The 21520-nt window shown below is 49.3% G+C and overlaps 1 protein-coding gene across 4 annotated transcripts in view; it reads left to right on the forward strand.

Moving 5' to 3' along the window:
* LOC139541550 (phosphatidylinositol 3-kinase regulatory subunit gamma-like) overlaps nt 1–21076 on the forward strand; it is a 373575-nt gene extending 352499 nt beyond the window's left edge. For all 4 annotated transcript variants that reach the window (XM_071346320.1, XM_071346321.1, XM_071346322.1 and 1 more), the window contains 6 exons: nt 6387–6512; nt 15591–15733; nt 16121–16297; nt 16717–16791; nt 20111–20284; nt 20850–21076. In XM_071346320.1, coding sequence (XP_071202421.1) covers nt 6387–6512; nt 15591–15733; nt 16121–16297; nt 16717–16791; nt 20111–20284; nt 20850–21063 — 909 coding nt within the window. In that variant the 3' untranslated portion in view covers nt 21064–21076. The remainder of the gene's footprint in view (nt 1–6386; nt 6513–15590; nt 15734–16120; nt 16298–16716; nt 16792–20110; nt 20285–20849) is intronic.
* The last annotated feature ends 444 nt before the right edge of the window (nt 21077–21520 follow it).

Here is a 21520-nt window from a genome sequence, read left to right on the forward strand (position 1 = left end):
CAGAGCCCTAGGACCAGCTTGCTTAGGGGACTCTTCTCCAGGTTCATCTCTCTGTAGGTGATGGCTTTGTTATGGAAGGTTTGGGAATCGCTTCCTTTTAGGTGGTTGTAGAATTTAACGGCTCTTTTCTGGATTTTGATAATTAGTGGGTATCGGCCTAATTCTGCTCTGCATGCATTATTTGGTGTTCTACGTTGTACACGGAGGATATTTTTGCAGAATTCTGCATGCAGAGTCTCAATTTGGTGTTTGTCCCATTTTGTGAAATCTTGGTTGGTGAGCGGACCCCAGACCTCACAACCATAAAGGGCAATGGGCTCTATGACTGATTCAAGTATTTTTAGCCAGATCCTAATTGGTATGTTGAAATTTATGTTCCTTTTGATGGCATAGAATGCCCTTCTTGCCTTGTCTCTCAGATCGTTCACAGCTCTGTGGAAGCTACCTGTGGTGCTGATGTTTAGGCCGAGGTATGTATAGTTTTTTGTGTGCTCTAGGGCAACGGTGTCTAGATGGAATTTGTGGTCCTGGCGACTGGACCTTTTTTGGAACACCATTATTTTGGTCTTACTGAGATTTACTGTCAGGGCCCAGGTCTGACAGAATCTGTGCAGAAGATCTAGGTGCTGCTGTAGGCCCTCCTTGGTTGGTGACAGAAGCACCAGATCATCAGCAAACAGTAGACATTTGACTTCGGATTCTAGTAGGGTGAGACCGGGTGCTGCAGACTGTTCTAGTGCCCGCGCCAATTCGTTGATATATATGTTGAAGAGGGTGGGGCTTAAGCTGCATCCCTGTCTCACCCCACGACCCTGTGTGAAGAAATGTGTGTGTTTTTTGCCAATTTTAACCGCACACTTGTTGTTTGTGTACATGGATTTTATGATGTCGTATGTTTTACCCCCAACACCACTTTCCATCAATTTGTATAGCAGACCCTCATGCCAAATTGAGTCGAAGGCTTTTTTGAAATCAACAAAGCATGAGAAGACTTTGCCTTTGTTTTGGTTTGTTTGGTTGTCAATTAGGGTGTGTAGGGTGAATACATGGTCTGTTGTACGGTAATTTGGTAAAAAGCCAATTTGACATTTGCTCAGTACATTGTTTTCATTGAGGAAATGTACGAGTCTGCTGTTAATGATAATGCAGAGTATTTTCCCAAGGTTACTGTTGACGCATATTCCACGGTAGTTATTGGGGTCAAATTTGTCTCCACTTTTGTGGATTGGGGTGATCAGTCCTTGGTTCCAAATATTGGGGAAGATGCCAGAGCTAAGGACGATGTTAAAGAGTTTTAATATAGCCAATTGGAATTTGTTGTCTGTATATTTGATCATTTCATTAAGGATACCATCAACACCACAGGCCTTTTTGGGTTGGAGGGTTTTTATTTTGTCCTGTAACTCATTCAAGGTAATTGGAGAATCCAGTGGGTTCTGGTAGTCTTTAATGGTTGATTCTAGGATTTGTATTTGATCATGTATATGTTTTTGCTCTTTATTCTTTGTTATAGAGCCAAAAAGATTGGAGAAGTGGTTTACCCATACATCTCCATTTTGGATAGATAATTCTTCGTGTTTGTAACGTTCCTGACCTGTTTTATGTTGTTTTTGTATGTGTATATGGTCAGGGCGTGAGTTTTGGGTGGGCAGTCTATGTTTTCTGTTTCTATGTTGGTTTTGGTTGCCTGGTATGGCTCTTAATTAGAGGCAGGTGTTTTGCGTTTTCCTCTAATTAAGAGTCATATTTAGGTAGGGTGTTCTCACTGTTTGTTTGTGGGTGATTGTCTTCCGTGTTCGTATATGTATGTACCATACGGGACTGTTTGGTTGTTCGTTTCGTTTTGATGTAGTCTGTTCCTGTCCGTGAGTTTTACGTTAGTTATGTAAGTTCATGTTCAGGTTTTTTCGTCTACGTCGTTTTCTTGTTTTTTGTAATTTTGAAAGTGTTTGTTTTCGTGTTGCCATCGTGTTAAATAAAAGATGGCTTATTTCCCGAATGCTGCGTATTGGTCCACTGATCCTTCTCTCCTCTCCTCATCTGAGGAGGAGGAGGACAACAGCCCTTACAGAATCACCCACCAACCTAGGACCAAGCGGCAAGGGAATGCTCAACAGAGCAACCAGGACTTCTGGACTTGGGAGGAGATCCTGGACGGTAGAGGACCCTGGGCTCAGCCAGGGGAATATCGCCGTCCCAAGGCGGAGTTGGAAGCAGCGAAGGCTGAGAGGCGCTGGTATGAGGAGGCAGCGCGGCGAAGCGGTTGGGAGCCCGTGAGTCAGACCCAAAAATTTCTTGGGGGGGGGGCACACGAGGAGTGTGGCAAAGCCGGGTAGGATACCTGAGCCAACTCCCCGTGCTTACCGTGGAGGTAGAAGGCGTCGTACTGGTAAGACACCGTGTTATGCGGTAAAGCGCACGGTGTCCCCAGTACGCGTGCTTAGCCCAGTGCGGGCTATTCCACCTTGCCGCACTGGGAGGGCTAAGTTGGGCATCGAGCTGGATGTCATGAAGCCGGCCCAACGCATCTGGCCACCAGTGCGTCTCCTCGGGCCGGCATACATGGCACCAGCCTTACGAATGGTGTCCCCGGTTTGCCAGTATAGCCCAGTGCGGGCTATTCCACCTCGCCGCACTGGCAGGGCTACGGGCACCATTCAACCTGGTAAGGTTGGGCAGGCTCGGTGCTCAAGAGCACGTGTCCTCCTTCACGGTCCGGTATACCCGGTGCCACCTCCAAGTACCAGTCCACCGGTGGCAGCCCCCCGCACCAGGCTGTCTCTCCGGGTTCTCTCTCCAGCTGCTCCCACCTGTCCAGCGCTGTCAGAGTTTTCCTCCTCTCCAGCGCAGCCAGTGCCTATACCACGCACCAGGCATACTGTGCGCCTCAGCAGGGCAGAGTCGGCCGTCTGCCCAACGCCTTCTGCACTGCCTGTCTGCCCAGCGCCGTCGGAGCCATCTGTCTGCCCAGCGCCGTCGGAGCCATCTGTCTGCCCAGCGCCGTCGGAGCCATCTGTCTGCCCAGCGCCGTCGGAGCCATCTGTCTGCCCAGCGCCGTCTGAGCCCGTCTGCCCAGCGGCGCCTGAACTGCCCGTCTGCCCAGCGGCGCCTGAACTGCCCGTCTGCCCAGCGGCGCCTGAACTGCCCGTCTGCCCAGCGGCACCTGAACTGCCCGTCTGCCCAGCGGCGCCTGAACTGCCCGTCTGCCATGAGCCTGCAAAGCTGCCCGTCTGCCATGAGCCTGCAAAGCTGCCCGTCTGCCATGAGCCTGCAAAGCCGCCCGTCTGCCAAGAGCCTACAGAGCCTTCCGCCAGACCGGATCAGCCAGAGCCTTCCGCCAGACCGGATCAGCCAGAGCCTTCCGCCAGACCGGATCAGCCAGAGCCTTCCGCCAGACCGGATCAGCCAGAGCCTTCCGCCAGACCGGATCAGCCAGAGCCTTCCGCCAGCCAGGACCTGCCAGAGCCGTCCAGCCAGGACCTGCCAAAGCCGTCCAGCCAGGACCTGCCAGAGCCGTCCAGCCAGGACCTGCCAGAGCCGTCCAGCCAGGACCTGCCAGAGCCGTCCAGCCAGGACCTGCCAGAGCCGTCCAGCCAGGACCTGCCAGGGTTCCTCAGCCAGGACCTGCCAGAGTCCCTCAGCCAGGACCTGCCAGAGTCCCTCAGCCAGGACCTGCCAGAGTCCCTCAGCCAGGACCTGCCAGAGTCCCTCAGCCAGGACCTGCCAGAGTCCCTCAGCCAGGACCTGCCAGAGTCCCTCAGCCAGGACCTGCCAGAGTCCCTCAGCCAGGACCTGCCAGAGTCCTTCAGCCAGGACCTGCCAGAGTCCCTCAGCCAGGATCTGCCAGAGTCTCTCAGCCGGGACCTGCCGCCCCTTGTCCCGGTGCTGCCCCTTGTCCCGGTGCTGCCCCTTGTCCCCGGTGCTGCCCCTTGTCCCGGTGCTGCCCCTTATCCCGGTGCTGCCCCTTGTCCCGGTGCTGCCCCTTATCCCGGTGCTGCCCCTTATCCCGGTGCTGCCCCTTGTCCCGGTGCTGCCCCTTGTCCCGGTGCTGCCCCTTGTCCCGGTGCTGCCCCTTGTCCCGGTGCTGCCCCTTGTCCCGGTGCTGCCCCTTGTCCCGGTGCTGCCCCTTGTCCCGGTGCTGCCCCTTGTCCCGGTGCTGCCCCTTGTCCCGGTGCTGCCCCTTGTCCCGGTGCTGCCCCTTGTCCCGGTGCTGCCCCTTCTCCCGGTGCTGCCCCTTATCCCGGTGTTGGCTGTTCATTTAGGGGATGTTAGTTTGAGGGTGGTCATTGGGAGGGGAAGACAGAAGCGGGGAGTGACTATGGTGGTGTGGGGACAGCGTCCAGAGCCTGAGCCACCACCGTGGTCAACTGCCCACCCAGACCCTCCCCTGGACTTTGTGCTGGTGCGCCCGGCGTTCGCACCTTGAGGGGGGGGTTCTGTAACGTTCCTGACCTGTTTTATGTTGTTTTTGTATGTGTATATGGTCAGGGCGTGAGTTTTGGGTGGGCAGTCTATGTTTTCTGTTTCTATGTTGGTTTTGGTTGCCTGGTATGGCTCTTAATTAGAGGCAGGTGTTTTGCGTTTTCCTCTAATTAAGAGTCATATTTAGGTAGGGTGTTCTCACTGTTTGTTTGTGGGTGATTGTCTTCCGTGTTCGTATATGTATGTACCATACGGGACTGTTTGGTTGTTCGTTTCGTTTTGATGTAGTCTGTTCCTGTCCGTGAGTTTTACGTTAGTTATGTAAGTTCATGTTCAGGTTTTTTCGTCTACGTCGTTTTCTTGTTTTTGTAATTTTGAAAGTGTTTGTTTTCGTGTTGCCATCGTGTTAAATAAAAGATGGCTTATTTCCCGAATGCTGCGTATTGGTCCACTGATCCTTCTCTCCTCTCCTCATCTGAGGAGGAGGAGGACAACAGCCCTTACAGTGTTGTTGTTTGTTTAGTGTTTTCCAATTTTCCCAGAATTGGTTAGAGTCTATGGATTCTTCAATTACATTGAGCTGATTTCTGACGTGCTGTTCCTTCTTTTTCCGTAGTGTATTTCTGTATTGTTTTAGTGATTCACCATAGTGAAGGCGTAGACTCAGGTTTTCCGGGTCTCTATGTTTTTGGTTGGACAGGTTTCTCAATTTATTTCTTAGATTTTTGCATTCTTTATCAAACCATTTGTCATTGTTGTTCATTTTCTTCGGTTTTCTATTTGAGATTTTTAGATTTGATAGGGAAGCTGAGAGGTCAAATATACTGTTAAGATTTTCTACTGCCAAGTTTACACCTTCACTATTGCAGTGGAACGTTTTACCCAGGAAGTTGTCTAAAAGGGATTGAATTTGCTGTTGCCTAATTGTTTTTTGGTAGGTTTCCAAACTGCATTCCTTCCATCTATAGCATTTCTTAATGTTACTCAGTTCCTTTGGCTTTGATGCCTCATGATTGAGTATTGCTCTGTTCAAGTAGACTGTGATTTTGCTGTGGTCTGATAGGGGTGTCAGTGGGCTGACTGTGAACGCTCTGAGAGACTCTGGGTTGAGGTCAGTGATAAAGTAGTCTACAGTGCTACTGCCAAGAGATGAGCTATAGGTGTACCTACCATAGGAGTCCCCTCGAAGCCTACCATTGACTATGTACATACCCAGCGTGCGACAGAGCTGCAGGAGTTGTGACCCGTTTTTGTTGGTTATGTTGTCATAGTTGTGCCTAGGTGGGCATATGGGGGAGGGAATGCTGTCACCTCCAGGTAGGTGTTTGTCCCCCTGTGTGCTGAGGGTGTCAGGTTCCTGTCCAGTTCTGGCATTTAGGTCGCCACAGACTAATACATGTCCCTGGGCCTGGAAATGATTGATTTCCCCCTCCAGGATGGAGAAGCTGTCTTCATTAAAGTATGGGGATTCTAGTGGGGGGATATAGGTAGCACACAGGAGGACATTTTTCTCTGTTAAGATAATTTCCTTTTGAATTTCAAGCCAAATGTAAAATGTTCCTGTTTTGATTAATTTAATGGAGTGAGTTAAGTCTGCTCTATACCAAATTAGCATTCCCCCTGAGTCCCTTCCCTGTTTCACACCTGGTAGTTTGGTGGATGGGACTACCAGCTCTCTGTAACCTAGAGGGCAACCAGTGGGTCCGTCTCCTCTATACCATGTTTCTTGCAGGATGACAATGTCTGCATTACCGATTTCTTTGGTGAAGTCCGGGTTCCTGCTCTTTAGGCCAAAGGCAGATGACCTCAGACCTGATATAGTGAAGGCTTTTTGTTCCATAAAGTGTCCAATGTTGTTGGTCGGGGTTTGGCCTTTCTCTCTCTCTCTCTCTGCACTTAATGTCAATGTATCGCCCTCTAATACTCTCTCTCTCTCTTTCTTTCATTCTCTTACTTTCTCTCAGGACCAGCTGGTGAAAGAGGACAACATTGACGCGGTGGGGAAGAAACTCCAAGAATATCACAATCAATACCAGGAGAAGAGCAAGGAGTATGACCGGCTTTATGAGGACTACACCAAGACTTCACAGGTACCGTACACCGCACACTACACTACACCGTTAGCACATCATACCACACACTACACCGTTAGCACATCATACCACACACTACACCGTTAGCACATCATACCACACACTACACTGTTAGCACATCATACCACACACTACACCGTTAACACATCATACCACACACTACACCGTTAGCACATCATACCACACACTACACCGTTAGCACATCATACCACACACTACACCGTTAGCACATCATACCACACACTACACCGTTAACACATCATACCACACACTACACCGTTAGCACATCATACCACACACTACACTGTTAGCACATCATACCACACACTACACTACACTGTTAGCACATCATACCACACACTACACCGTTAACACATCATACCACACACTACACCGTTAGCACATCATACCACACACTACACTGTTAGCACATCATACCACACACTACACCGTTAGCACATCATACCACACACTACACTGTTAACACATCATACCACACACTACACTGTTAGCACATCATACCACACACTACACCATTAGCACATCATACCACACACTACACCGTTAGCACATCATACCACACACTACACTGTTAGCACATCATACTACACACTACACTACACTGTTAACACATCATACCACACACTACACTGTTAGCACATCATACCACACACTACACCGTTAGCACATCATACTACACACTACACTACACTGTTAACACATCATACCACACACTACACTGTTAGCACATCATACCACACACTACACTGTTAGCACATCATACCACACACTACACTACACTGTTAGCACATCATACCACACACTACATTTACATTTACATTTAAGTCATTTAGCAGACGCTCTTATCCAGAGCGACTTACAAGTTGGTGCATTCACCTTATGATGTCCAGTGGAACAACCACTTTACAATAGTGCATCTAACTCTAAGGGGGGGGGGGGGGGGGTTAGAAGGATTACTTTATCCTATCCTAGGTATTCCTTAAAGAGGTGGGGTTTCAGGTGTCTCCGGAAGGTGGTGATTGATTCCGCTGACCTGGCGTCGTGGGGGAGTTTGTTCCACCATTGGGGTGCCAGAGCAGCGAACAGTTTTGACTGGGCTGAGCGGGAGCTGTACTTCCTCAGAGGTAGGGAGGCGAGCAGGCCAGAGGTGGATGAACGCAGTGCCCTTGTTTGGGTGTAGGGCCTGATCAGAGCCTGAAGGTACGGAGGTGCTGTTCCCCTCACAGCTCCGTAGGCAAGCACCATGGTCTTGTAGCGGATGCGAGCTTCAACTGGAAGCCAGTGGAGAGAGCGGAGGAGCGGGGTGACGTGAGAGAACTTGGGAAGGTTGAACACCAGACGGGCTGCGGCGTTCTGGATGAGTTGTAGGGGTTTAATCGCACAGGCAGGGAGCCCAGCCAACAGCGAGTTGCAGTAATCCAGACGGGAGATGACAAGTGCCTGGATTAGGACCTGCGCCGCTTCCTGTGTGAGGCAGGGTCGTACTCTGCGAATGTTGTAGAGCATGAACCTACAGGAACGGGTCACCGCCTTGATGTTGGTTGAGAACGACAGGGTGTTGTCCAGGATCACGCCAAGGTTCTTAGCGCTCTGGGAGGAGGACACAATGGAGTTGTCAACCGTGATGGCAAGATCATGGAACGGGCAGTCCTTCCCCGGGAGGAAGAGCAGCTCCGTCTTGCCGAGGTTCAGCTTGAGGTGGTGATCCGTCATCCACACTGATATGTCTGCCAGACATGCAGAGATGCGATTCGCCACCTGGTTATCAGAAGGGGGAAAGGAGAAGATTAATTGTGTGTCGTCTGCATAGCAATGATAGGAGAGACCATGTGAGGATATGACAGAGCCAAGTGACTTGGTGTATAGCGAGAATAGGAGAGGGCCTAGAACAGAGCCCTGGGGGACACCAGTGGTGAGAGCACGTGGTGCGGAGACAGATTCTCGCCACGCCACCTGGTAGGAGCGACCTGTCAGGTAGGACGCAATCCAAGCGTGGGCCGCGCCGGAGATGCCCAACTCGGAGAGGGTGGAGAGGAGGATCTGATGGTTCACAGTATCAAAGGCAGCCGATAGGTCTAGAAGGATGAGAGCAGAGGAGAGAGAGTTAGCTTTAGCAGTGCGGAGCGCCTCCGTGACACAGAGAAGAGCAGTCTCAGTTGAATGACTAGTCTTGAAACCTGACTGATTTGGATCAAGAAGGTCATTCTGAGAGAGATAGCAGGAGAGCTGGCCAAGGACGGCACGTTCAAGAGTTTTGGAGAGAAAAGAAAGAAGGGATACTGGTCTGTAGTTGTTGACATCAGAGGGATCGAGTGTAGGTTTTTTCAGAAGGGGTGCAACTCTCGCTCTCTTGAAGGCAGAAGGGACGTAGCCAGCGGTCAAGGATGAGTTGATGAGCGAGGTGAGGTAGGGGAGAAGGTCTCCGGAAATGGTCTGGAGAAGAGAGGAGGGGATAGGGTCAAGAGGGCAGGTTGTTGGGCGGCCGGCCGTCACAAGACGCGAGATTTCATCTGGAGAGAGAGGGGAGAAAGAGGTCAAAGCACAGGGTAGGGCAGTGTGAGCAGAACCAGCGGTGTCGTTTGGCTTAGCAAACGATGATCGGATGTCGTCGGGGAGGAGGATTCAGGAGGGAGGAGAAGGTGGCAAAGAGCTTCCTAGGGTTAGAGGCAGATGCTTGGAATTTAGAGTGGTAGAAAGTGGCTTTAGCAGCAGAGACAGAAGAGGAGAATGTAGAGAGGAGGGAGTGAAAGGATGCCAGGTCCGCAGGGAGGCGAGTTTTCCTCCATTTCCGCTCGGCTGCCCGGAGCCCTGTTCTGTGAGCTCGCAATGAGTCGTCGAGCCACGGAGCAGGAGGGGAGGACCGAGCCGGCCTGGAGGATAGGGGACATAGAGAGTCAAAGGATGCAGAAAGGGAGGAGAGGAGGGTTGAGGAGGCAGAATCAGGAGATAGGTTGGAGAAGGTTTGAGCAGAGGGAAGAGATGATAGGATGGAAGAGGAGAGAGTAGTGGGGGAGAGAGAGAGAAGGTTGGGACGGCGCGATACCATCCGAGTAGGGGCAGTGTGGGAAGTGTTAGATGAGAGCGAGAGGGAAAAGGATACAAGGTAGTGGTCAGAGACTTGGAGGGGAGTTGCAATGAGATTAGTGGAAGAACAGCATCTAGTAAAGATGAGGTCAAGCGTATTGCCTGCCTTGTGAGTAGGGGGGGAAGGTGAGAGGGTGAGGTCAAAAGAGGAGAGGAGTGGAAAGAAGGAGGCAGAGAGGAATGAGTCAAAGGTAGACGTGGGGAGGTTAAAGTCACCCAGAACTGTGAGAGGTGAGCCATCCTCAGGAAAGGAGCTTATCAAGGCGTCAAGCTCATTGATGAACTCTCCAAGGGAACCTGGGGGGTGATAAATGATAAGGATGTTAAGCTTGAAAGGGCTGGTAACTGTGACAGCATGGAATTCAAAGGAGGCGATAGACAGATGGGTCAGGGGAGAAAGAGAGAATGTCCACTTGGGGGAGATGAGGATCCCAGTGCCACCACCCCGCTGACCAGAAGCTCTCGGGGTGTGCGAGAACACGTGGGCAGACGAGGAGAGAGCGGTAGGAGTAGCAGTGTTATCTGTGGTAATCCATGTTTCCGTCAGTGCCAAGAAGTCGAGGGACTGGAGGGAAGCATAGGCTGAGATGAACTCTGCCTTGTTGGCCGCAGATCGGCAGTTCCAGAGGCTGCCGGAGACCTGGAACTCCACGTGGGTCGTGCGCGCTGGGACCACCAGGCAGCGGCCACGCGGTGTGAAGCGTTTGTGTGGTCTGTGCAGAGAGGAGAGAAGAGGGATAGACAGACACATAGTTGACAGGCTACAGAAGAGGCTACGCTAATGCAAAGGAGATTGGAATGACAAGTGGACTACACGTCTCGAATGTTCAGAAAGTTAAACTTACTTTGCAAGAAATCTTATTGACTAAAATGATACAGTGCTCCTGAAGTAGGCTAGCTAGCAGTGGTTGCGTTGTTGACTTAGTTTGAAAGTGTAGCTGGCTAGGTAGCCTCGGTAACTGGCTAGGTAACCTAGACAATTACTCAAAACTACACAATTATCTTGACAGCAAAGACAACTATGTAGCTAGCTAACACTACACTAACCAAGTCGTTCCGTTGCAATGTAATGTAAATGTGATAGTCTCTACAGTGCTGCTATTCGGTAGACGGTAGACGTTGGCTAGCTGGCTAGCTGCTGGCTAGCTAGCAGTGTTTCCTACGTTAACAGGGACGACAAATAGCTGGCTAGCTAACTTCGGTAAATTACGATAATTACTCTAAACTAAACTACACACTCTAAACTACACAATTATCTCGGATACGAAGACAGCAAAGACAACTATGTAGCTAGCTAACACTACGCTAATCAAGTCGTTCCGTTGAATGTAATAGTTTCTACAGTGCTGCTATTCGGTAGACGTTGGCTAGCTGGCTAGCTGCTGGCTAGCTGCTGGCTAGCTAGCAGTGTTTCCTACGTTAAGAGGGACGACAAATAGCTGGCTAGCTAACCTCGGTAAATTACGAAGACAGCAAAGACAACTATGAAGCTAGCTAACACTACGCTAATCAAGTCGCTCCGTTGAATGTAATAGTTTCTACAGTGCTGCTATTCGGTAGACGGTGGACGTTGGCTAGCTGGCTAGCTGCTGGCCAGATAGCAGTGTTGACTACGTTAGGACGACGTTAGGACGACGAATTACGATAACTACGATAAACTACACAATTACACAATTATCTTTGATACAAAGACGGCTATGTAGCTAGCTAAAAATAATTGCTAAGATCAGACAAATCAAACCGTTGTACTATAATGAAATGTAATGAAAAGTAATACTACCAGCGGCGCGAAGTGTGAAATGCGACCGCTCGCTCCAACCCGGAAGTACCCCCCACTACACTACACTGTTAGCACATCATACCACACACTACACAGTTAGCACATCATACCACACACTACACTGTTAGCACATCATACCACACACTACACTACACTGTTAGCACATCATACCACACACTACACCGTTAGCACATCATACCACACACTACACCGTTAGCACATCATACCACGCACTACACTGTTAGCACATCATACCACACACTACACCGTTAGCACATCATACCACACACTACACTGTTAGCACATCATACCACACACTACACTGTTAGCACATCATACCACACACTACACCGTTAGCACATCATACCACACACTACACTGTTAACACATCATACCACACACTACACTACACTGTTAGCACATCATACTACACACTACACTACACTGTTAGCACATCGTACCACACACTACACTGTTAGCACATCATACCACACACTACACCATTAGCACATCATACCACACACTACACCGTTAGCACATCATACCACACACTACACTGTTAGCACATCATACTACACACTACACTACACTGTTAACACATCATACCACACACTACACTGTTAGCACATCATACCACACACTACACCGTTAGCACATCATACTACACACTACACTACACTGTTAACACATCATACCACACACTACACTGTTAACACATCATACCACACACTACACTGTTAACACATCATACCACACACTACACTGTTAGCACATCATACCACACACTACACTACACTGTTAGCACATCATACCACACACTACACAGTTAGCACATCATACCACACACTACACTGTTAGCACATCATACCACACACTACACTACACTGTTAGCACATCATACCACACACTACACCGTTAGCACATCATACCACACACTACACCGTTAGCACATCATACCACACACTACACTGTTAGCACATCATACCACACACTACACCGTTAGCACATCATACCACACACTACACTGTTAGCACATCATACCACACACTACACTGTTAGCACATCATACCACACACTACACCGTTAGCACATCATACCACACACTACACTGTTAACACATCATACCACACACTACACTACACTGTTAGCACATCATACTACACACTACACTACACTGTTAGCACATCGTACCACACACTACACTGTTAGCACATCATACCACACACTACACCGTTAACACATCATACCACACACTACACCGTTAGCACATCATACCACACACTACACCGTTAGCACATCATACCACACACTACACTGTTAGCACATCATACCACACACTACACTACACTGTTAGCACATCATACCACACACTACACCGTTAGCACATCATACCACACACTACACTGTTAGCACATCATACCACACACTACACTACACTGTTAGCACATCATACCACACACTACACCGTTAGCACATCATACCACACACTACACCGTTAGCACATCATACCACACACTACTCTACACTGTTAGCACATCATACCACACACTACACTGTTAGCACATCATACCACACACTACACCGTTAGCACATCATACCACACACTACACTACACTGTTAGCACATCATACCACACACTACACTGTTAGCACATCATACCACACACTACACTGTTAGCACATCATACCACACACTACACTACACTGTTAGCACATCATACCACACACTACACTGTTAGCACATCATACCACACACTACACTACACTGTTAGCACATCATACCACACACTACACTGTTAGCACATCATACCACACACTACACTCTAAGCACATCATACTACACACTACACCGTTAGCACATCATACCACAAACTACACTGTTAGCACATCATACCACACACTACACTACACTGTTAGCACATCATACCACACACTACACTACACTGTTAGCACATCGTACCACACACTACACTGTTAGCACATCATACCACACACTACACTGTTAGCACATCATACCACACACTACACTGTCAACACATCATACCACACACTACACTACACTGTTAGCACATCATACTACACACTACACTACACTGTTAGCACATCATACCACACACTACACTGTTAGCACATCATACCACACACTACACCGTTAGCACATCATACCACACACTACACCGTTAGCACATCATACCACACACTACACCGTTAGCACATCATACCACACACTACACCGTTAGCACATCATACCACACACTACACTGTTAGCACATCATACCACACACTACACTGTTAGCACATCATACCACACACTACACTGTTAGCACATCATACCACACACTACACTGTTAGCACATCATACCACACACTACACTGTTAGCACATCATACCACACACTACACCGTTAGCACATCATACCACACACTACACCGTTAGCACATCATACCACACACTACACCGTTAGCACATCATACCACACACTACACCGTTAGCACATCATACCACACACTACACCGTTAGCACATCATACCACACACTACACCGTTAGCACATCATACCACACACTACACCGTTAGCACATCATACCACACACTACACCGTTAGCACATCATACCACACACTACACCGTTAGCACATCATACCACACACTACACCGTTAGCACATCATACCACACACTACACCGTTAGCACATCATACCACACACTACACTGTTAGCACATCATACCACACACTACACTGTTAGCACATCATACCACACACTACACTGTTAGCACATCATACCACACACTACACCGTTAGCACATCATACCACACACTACACCGTTAGCACATCATACCACACACTACACCGTTAGCACATCATACCACACACTACACCATTAGCACATCATACCACACACTACACCGTTAGCACATCATACCACACACTACACTGTTAGCACATCATACCACACACTACACCGTTAGCACATCATACCACACACTACACCGTTAGCACATCATACCACACACTACACCGTTAGCACATCATACCACACACTACACCGTTAGCACATCATACCACACACTACACTGTTAGCACATCATACCACACACTACACTACACTGTTAGCACATCGTACCACACACTACACGGTTAGCACATCATACTAAACACTACACTACACTGTTAGCACATCATACCACACACTACACTACACTGTTAGCACATCATACCACACACTACACTGTTAGCACATCATACCACACACTACACCGTTAGCACATCATACCACACACTACACTGTTAGCACATCATACCACACACTACACTGTTAGCACATCATACCACACACTACACTGTTAGCACATCATACCACACACTACACTACACTGTTAACACATCATACCACACACTACACCGTTAGCACATCATACCACACACTACACTACACTGTTAACACATCATACCACACACTACACCGTTAGCACATCATACCACACACTACACCGTTAGCACATCATACCACACACTACACCGTTAGCACATCATACCACACACTACACCGTTAGCACATCATACCACACACTACACTGTTAGCACATCATACTACACACTACACTACACTGTTAGCACATCATACCACACACTACACTACACTGTTAGCACATCGTACCACACACTACACTGTTAGCACATCATACCACACACTACACTGTTAACACATCATACCACACACTACACCGTTAGCACATCATACCACACACTACACCGTTAGCACATCATACCACACACTACACTGTTAGCACATCGTACCACACACTACACTGTTAGCACATCATACCACACACTACACTGTTAGCACATCATACCACACACTACACTACACTGTTAGCACATCATACCACACACTACACTACACTGTTAACACATCATACCACACACTACACCGTTAACACATCATACCACACACTACACTCTAAGCACATCATACCACACACTACACTACACTCACATCACTAAACCCAAAACAGACCTAGTAACTACCACCAACTATGCTCTATTTTAATCATGATAAAGCAGTAATTATGTCTGTGCCAGGTGAATAAATCGACACGATAGATAGGTAGACTTTATTCATTGGAAGGTTGCAGCATTATTGAGCTGACGAGTGGAAGATTGATGGCCCTGATATTGTGTTAACCCTCAGGAGATTCAGATGAAGAGGACGGCCATCGAGGCCTTCAACGAGACCATCAAGATCTTTGAGGAGCAGTGTCACACACAGGAGCGCTACAGCAAGGACTACATGGAGCGCTTCCGCCGGGAGGGCAACGACAAGGAGATTGAGAGGTATGCGGGGGAGGGGCCTCGGGCTTGCTCAAATTGGAATCCACTCTCTATTTGTCGTCAGGCAACGTATTGTTTGTGTACATATTAGTGGTGTCTGGATTGACCTTAAGGTTTGAACAGAATCTTATGTTGTGGTGGTGATGGACATAGTTATGAATAACGGTAGTAGTAAACAGTATGCAGTATCCTGACCCATCCTCCTCCCTCCTCCTCCCCTCTCCCCCTCTCCTCCCCTACATCTTCTCCTCTTCCTCCTCTCCTCTCCCACTCTCCTTCTCCCCTTCTCCTCTCCTTCTCCTCCCCTACCCCCCTTCTTCTCCTCCACCTCTCCTTTCCCTCTCTTCTCCCTCCCCCCCACCCCTCTCCTCCCTCTTCTCGGTCCTGTAGGATCATGATGAACTATGAGAAGCTAAAGTCTCGTCTGGGTGAGATCCACGACAGTAAGATTAGTCTGGAGCAGGACCTGAAGGCCCAGGCTCTGGACAACAGAGAGACTGACAAGAAGATGAACAGCCTCAAACCTGACCTCATCCAGCTCCGCAAGATCAGGGACCAGTACCTGGTGTAAGTTACTCAGACAGGAAAGAGTTAACATAGAGTAACACCAGTGCCTTGGGTAAGTAGTCTATGACGGAGTAAAGAGTTAACCCACTGTAAGGTTGTAGTAGGGACCAGTACGTAGTGTAAGTAACCCAGACAGCTTAGCTGGAGCTCCTACAGGGTTAACTGGAGCGCTGCCATAATAAGCTTGTGCTTCCTCTTAGCTACAGCAGACTCTCTGTAGGGAAGTCCCTGGGCTGCCCGGGGATAGAAAGGCCATGGCTTCTAGGAATCCTGCAATAGCATTACCTAGCATTACCAGGCCTACCTCGTTTCTATACATAGACTTCTTCAGAAGGGTTGTGGGAGTGCTACTAATTAAATACGTTTTGTCATCTGTTCTGTTAAATGGAGGAATGACGTGCATAACTCTCTCTCTGCAGCTGGCTCAATCACAAAGGAGTGCGTCAGAAACGAATTAATGAGTGGCTGGGGATCAAGAACGAGAACACAGATGAGTAAGTGTTCAGAGCCCAGCCTCACGGCCTCCCAGCTTCACGGCCTCCCAGCTTCACGGCCTCACAGCCCCCCAACCTCACAGCCTCCGAGCTTCACGGCCCCCCAGCTTCACCGCCTCACGGCCTCCCCGCCTCGCGGCCTCCCAGCTTCACAGCCTCACAGCCCCTCAAGCTCACAGCCTCCGAGCTTCACGGCCCCCCAGCTTCACCGCCTCAAGGCCTCACATTCCCCCAGCTTCACGGTCCCCCAGACTCACAGCTCTCCAGCCTCACGGCCTCCCAGCCTCATGGCCTCCCAGTCTTCACGGCCTCCCAGCCTCACAGCCTCCGAGCTTCACGGCCCCCCAGCTTCACCGCCTCAAGGCCTCACATTCCCCCAGCTTCACGGTCCCCCAGACTCACAGCTCTCCAGCCTCACGGCCTCCCAGCCTCATGGCCTCCCAGCCTCATGGCCTCCGAGCTTCACGGCCTCACCGCCTCAAGGCTTCACAGCCCACCAGCTTCACAGCCCACCACCTTCACAGCCTCCCAGCTTCACGGACCCCCAGACTCACAGCTCCCCAGCCTCACAGCCTCCCAGCTTCACAGCACCCCAGGCTTACGGTCTCACAGCCCCCCAGCTTCACAGCCCCCCCAGCCTTACGGCCTCACAGCCCCCAGCTTCATGGCCTCACAGCCTCATGGTCTCACAGTCTCCCAGCTTCACAGCCCCCCAACCTCACAGCCCCCCAGGTTCACAGACTCCCAGCCCCCCAACCTCACAGCCTCCCAGCTTCACAGCCCCCCAGCCTCACAGCCCCCCAGGTTCACATCCTCCCAGCCTCACAGCCCCCCAGCTTCACAGCCCTCCAACCTCACAGCCTCACAGCCCCCCAACCTCACAGCCTCACAGCCCCCCAGCCTCACAGCCTCCCAGTCCCCCAACCTCACAGCCTCCCAACCTCACAGCCCCCCAGCCTCCCAGCTTCACATCCTCACAGCACCCCAGGTTCACAGCCTCCCAGCTTCACAGCCCCCCAACCTTACAGCCCCCCCAGCCTCACAGCCTCCCAGCTTCACAACCCCCCAGCTTCACAGCCTCACAGCCCCCCAAACTCACAGCCCTCCAACCTCACAGCCCCCCAACCTCACAGCCCCCCAACCTCACAGCCCTCCAACCTCACAGCCCTCCAACCTCACAGCCCCCCAACCTCACAGCCATCCAACCTCACAGCCCCCCAACCTCACAGCCCTCCAACCTCACAGCCCTCCAACCTCACAGCCCTCCAACCTCACAGCCCCCCAACCTCACAGCCCTCCAACCTCACAGCCCTCCAACCTCACAGCCCTCCAACCTCACAGCCCTCCAACCTCACGGCCCTCCAACCTCACAGCCCTCCAACCTCACAGCCCCCCAACCTCACAGCCCTCCAACCTCACAGCCTCCCAGCTTCACAGCCTCACAACCCCCCAACCTCACAGCCTCACAGCCTCACACTGCAAGGCTCATTCTGCAAGGCTCATTCTATCTCTAATGTAGACATACTGTAGCGATCTACTTCACATTGGCATTGCTCATTCCCAATAGTCATCTTTTCACTATACTCATGTTGGAGGAATGTACAGTGCATTCGGAAAGTATTCAGACCCCTTGACATTTTCCACATTTTGTTACGTTACAGCGTTATTCTAAAATGTTATTCTAAAATGTATTTTTTTTCCCTCATCAATCAACACACAACACCCCATAAGGACAAAGCAAAAACAGGTTTTTTGATTTTTTTGCGAATATATTTATATATATATAAAGAAAAAAGATGTGACATTTACATAAGTATTCCGACCCTTTAGTCAGTACTTTGTTGAAGCACCTTCGGCAGTGATTACAGCCTTGATTCTTCCTGGGTATGATGCTACAAGCTTGGCACACCTGTATTTGGGGAGTTCCTCCCATTCTTCTCTGCAGATCCTCTCAAGCTCTGTCAGGTTGGATGGGGAGCGTTGCTGCACAGCTATTTTCAGGTCTCTCCAGGGATGTTCGATCAAGTCCAGGCTCTGGCTAGTCCACTCAAGGACATTAAGAGACTTCTCCCGAAGCCATTCCTGCGTTCTCTTGGCTGTGTACTTAGGGTTGTTGTCCTGTTGGAAGGTGAACCTTCACCCCAGTCTGAGGTCCTGAGTGCTCTGGAGCAGGTTTTCATCAAGGATCTCTCTACTTTGCTACATTCATCTTTCCCTCCATCCTGACTAGTCTCCCAGTCCCTGCCGCTGAAAAACATCCCCACAGCATGATGCTGCCACCACCATGCTTCACCGTAGCGATGGTGCCAGGTTTCCTCCAGACGTGATGTTGGCATTCAGGCCAAGGAGTTCAATCTTGGTTTCATCAAACCAGAGAATCTTGTTGAGTCTTTAGGTATCTTTTTCCAAACCAAGCGGGCTGTCATGTGCCTTTTACTGAGGAGTGCCGTCCGTCTGGCCACTCTACCATAAAGGCCTGATTGGTGGAGTGCTGTAGAGATGGTTGTCCATCTGGAAGGTTCTCCCATTTCCACAGTAGAGCTCTAGAACTCTGTCAGAGTTACCATCGGGTTCTTGGTCACCTCCCTGACCAAGGCCCTTCTCCCCCGATTGCTCAGTTGGCCGGGCGGCCGGCTCTAGGAAGAGTTTTGGTGGTTCCAAACTTCTTCCTTTTAAGAATGATGGAGGCCACTGTGTTCTTGGGGACCTTTAATGCTGCAGAAATGTTTTGGTACCCTTCCCCAGATCTGTGCCTCGACACAATCCTCTCTCGGAGCTCTACCCACAATTCCTTCGACCTCATGGCTTGGTTTTTGCTCTGATATGCACTGTCAACTGTGGGACCTTATATAGACAGGTGTGTGCCTTTCCAAATCATGTCCAATCAATTGAATTTACCACAGGTGGACTCCAATCAAGTTGTTAAAACATCTCAAGGATGATCAATGGAAACAGGATGCACCTGAGCTCAATTTCGAGTCTCATAGCAAAGGGTCTGAATATTTATGTAAATAAGTATTTCAGTTTTTTATTTTTTATAAATTCGCCCAAAAATCTAAAAACCTGTTTTCGCTTTGTCATTATTGGGTATTGTGTGTAGATTGCTTAGGAAAACAATGTATTTAATCAATTTTAGAATAAGGCTGTAACGTAACAAAATGTGGAAAAAGTCAGGGGGTCTGAATACTTTCCGAATGCACCGTAGATCTGAGGCAATCATTCTCATTTGATATTTTGTCTACATCATAAATCCATCAACTAAAATGAATCCCTGCTAAACCCTATGCGTGTCTCTTTCCCCTGTCTCCTGTGTTTTTAGAGGGTACTTTGTCAGTACAGAGGAGGATGACAACCTGCCACACTATGATGAAAAGACCTGGTTTGTAGGAGACCTGAACAGAACCCAGTCTGAAGACCTCCTACTGGGCAAACCTGACGGAGCTTTCCTCATTAGAGAGAGTAGCAAGAAAGGCTGCTATGCATGCTCCGTAGTGTAAGTACTGAAGTCTATACTAGCTATGCATGCTCCGTAGTGTAAGTACTGAAGTCTATACTAGCTATGCATGCTCCGTAGTGTAAGTACTGAAGTCTATACTAGCTATGCATGCTCCGTAGTGTAAGTACTGAAGTCTATACTAGCTATGCATGCTCCGTAGTGTAAGTACTGAAGTCTATACTAGCTATGCATGCTCCGTAGTGTAAGTACTAAAGTCTATACTAGCTATGCATGCTCCGTAGTGTAAGTACTAAAGTCTATACTAGCTATGCATGCTCCGTAGTGTAAGTACTGAAGTCTATACTAGCTATGCATGCTCCGTAGTGTAAGTACTAAAGTCTATACTAGCTATGCATACGCCATAGTGTAAGTGTCTCAATATTTACTAGTGAATGTGTCTCTGTACTGATGATGTACCATGGTAATTGTTTCTAAGTTGTGGTAGTTTAATAATGTTATGTGAGTGTGTGAAAAACTGCTGTTATATAAGCAGGTGTCCATGTCCAACTGCTCTGTTTTCAGTTAGACTAGTACTAACACCTCCTCTCTGTCGTCTCTGCAGTGTGGAGGGTGAGGTGAAGCACTGTGTGATTTTCAGCACTCCGAAGGGCTACGGCTTCGCTGAACCTTACAACCTGTACAGCTCTCTGAAAGACCTGGTCCTGCACTACCACCAGACCTCCCTGGTCCAGCACAACGACTCCCTCAACGTCCGCCTGGCCTATCCTGTCTACACACAGATGCCCTCCTCCTCCGGCCCTTCCCCACGGAGATGAGCCCCCCCCCCCCAGAGCCCCAACAGACTACCCACCCTACCTACCCAGCCCCAGGAGGGATGAGGGGACAGGGGGATGGGGTTGGGGGGTACAGGGGTCAGCCTCATAATCCAAACTAGGACCCAGAACCTGAGAAAAACACCTGAGAGAGGGAAATAAAGCAACATAAAGACTTGCTGCAACACACACGTCAGCCACCTTGGAGTTATATATATTTTTACTAGAACAATTGGAGGGCATTCTTTGTAAAGACTGCTTGATTTGCACAAGGAAGTTTTAAATGTTTGTGAATGTGAAAAAACGGAAGGAAAGGAGAAGAGCCGAGTTTCAGGTGACCTAAACTCCAGCCGGGACTCTTTTACAGAAAATCATCACCATGAAAACACCCCATTCTAAGGCTTTGTTTCCCGTCGTCCGTCTGTTGCCCAAATGATTATTTTATTTCATTCCTTTTTCT

Source organism: Salvelinus alpinus, chromosome 16 (genome assembly GCF_045679555.1).
Source record: "Salvelinus alpinus chromosome 16, SLU_Salpinus.1, whole genome shotgun sequence".
Classification (NCBI taxonomy): Eukaryota; Metazoa; Chordata; class Actinopteri; order Salmoniformes; family Salmonidae; genus Salvelinus; species Salvelinus alpinus.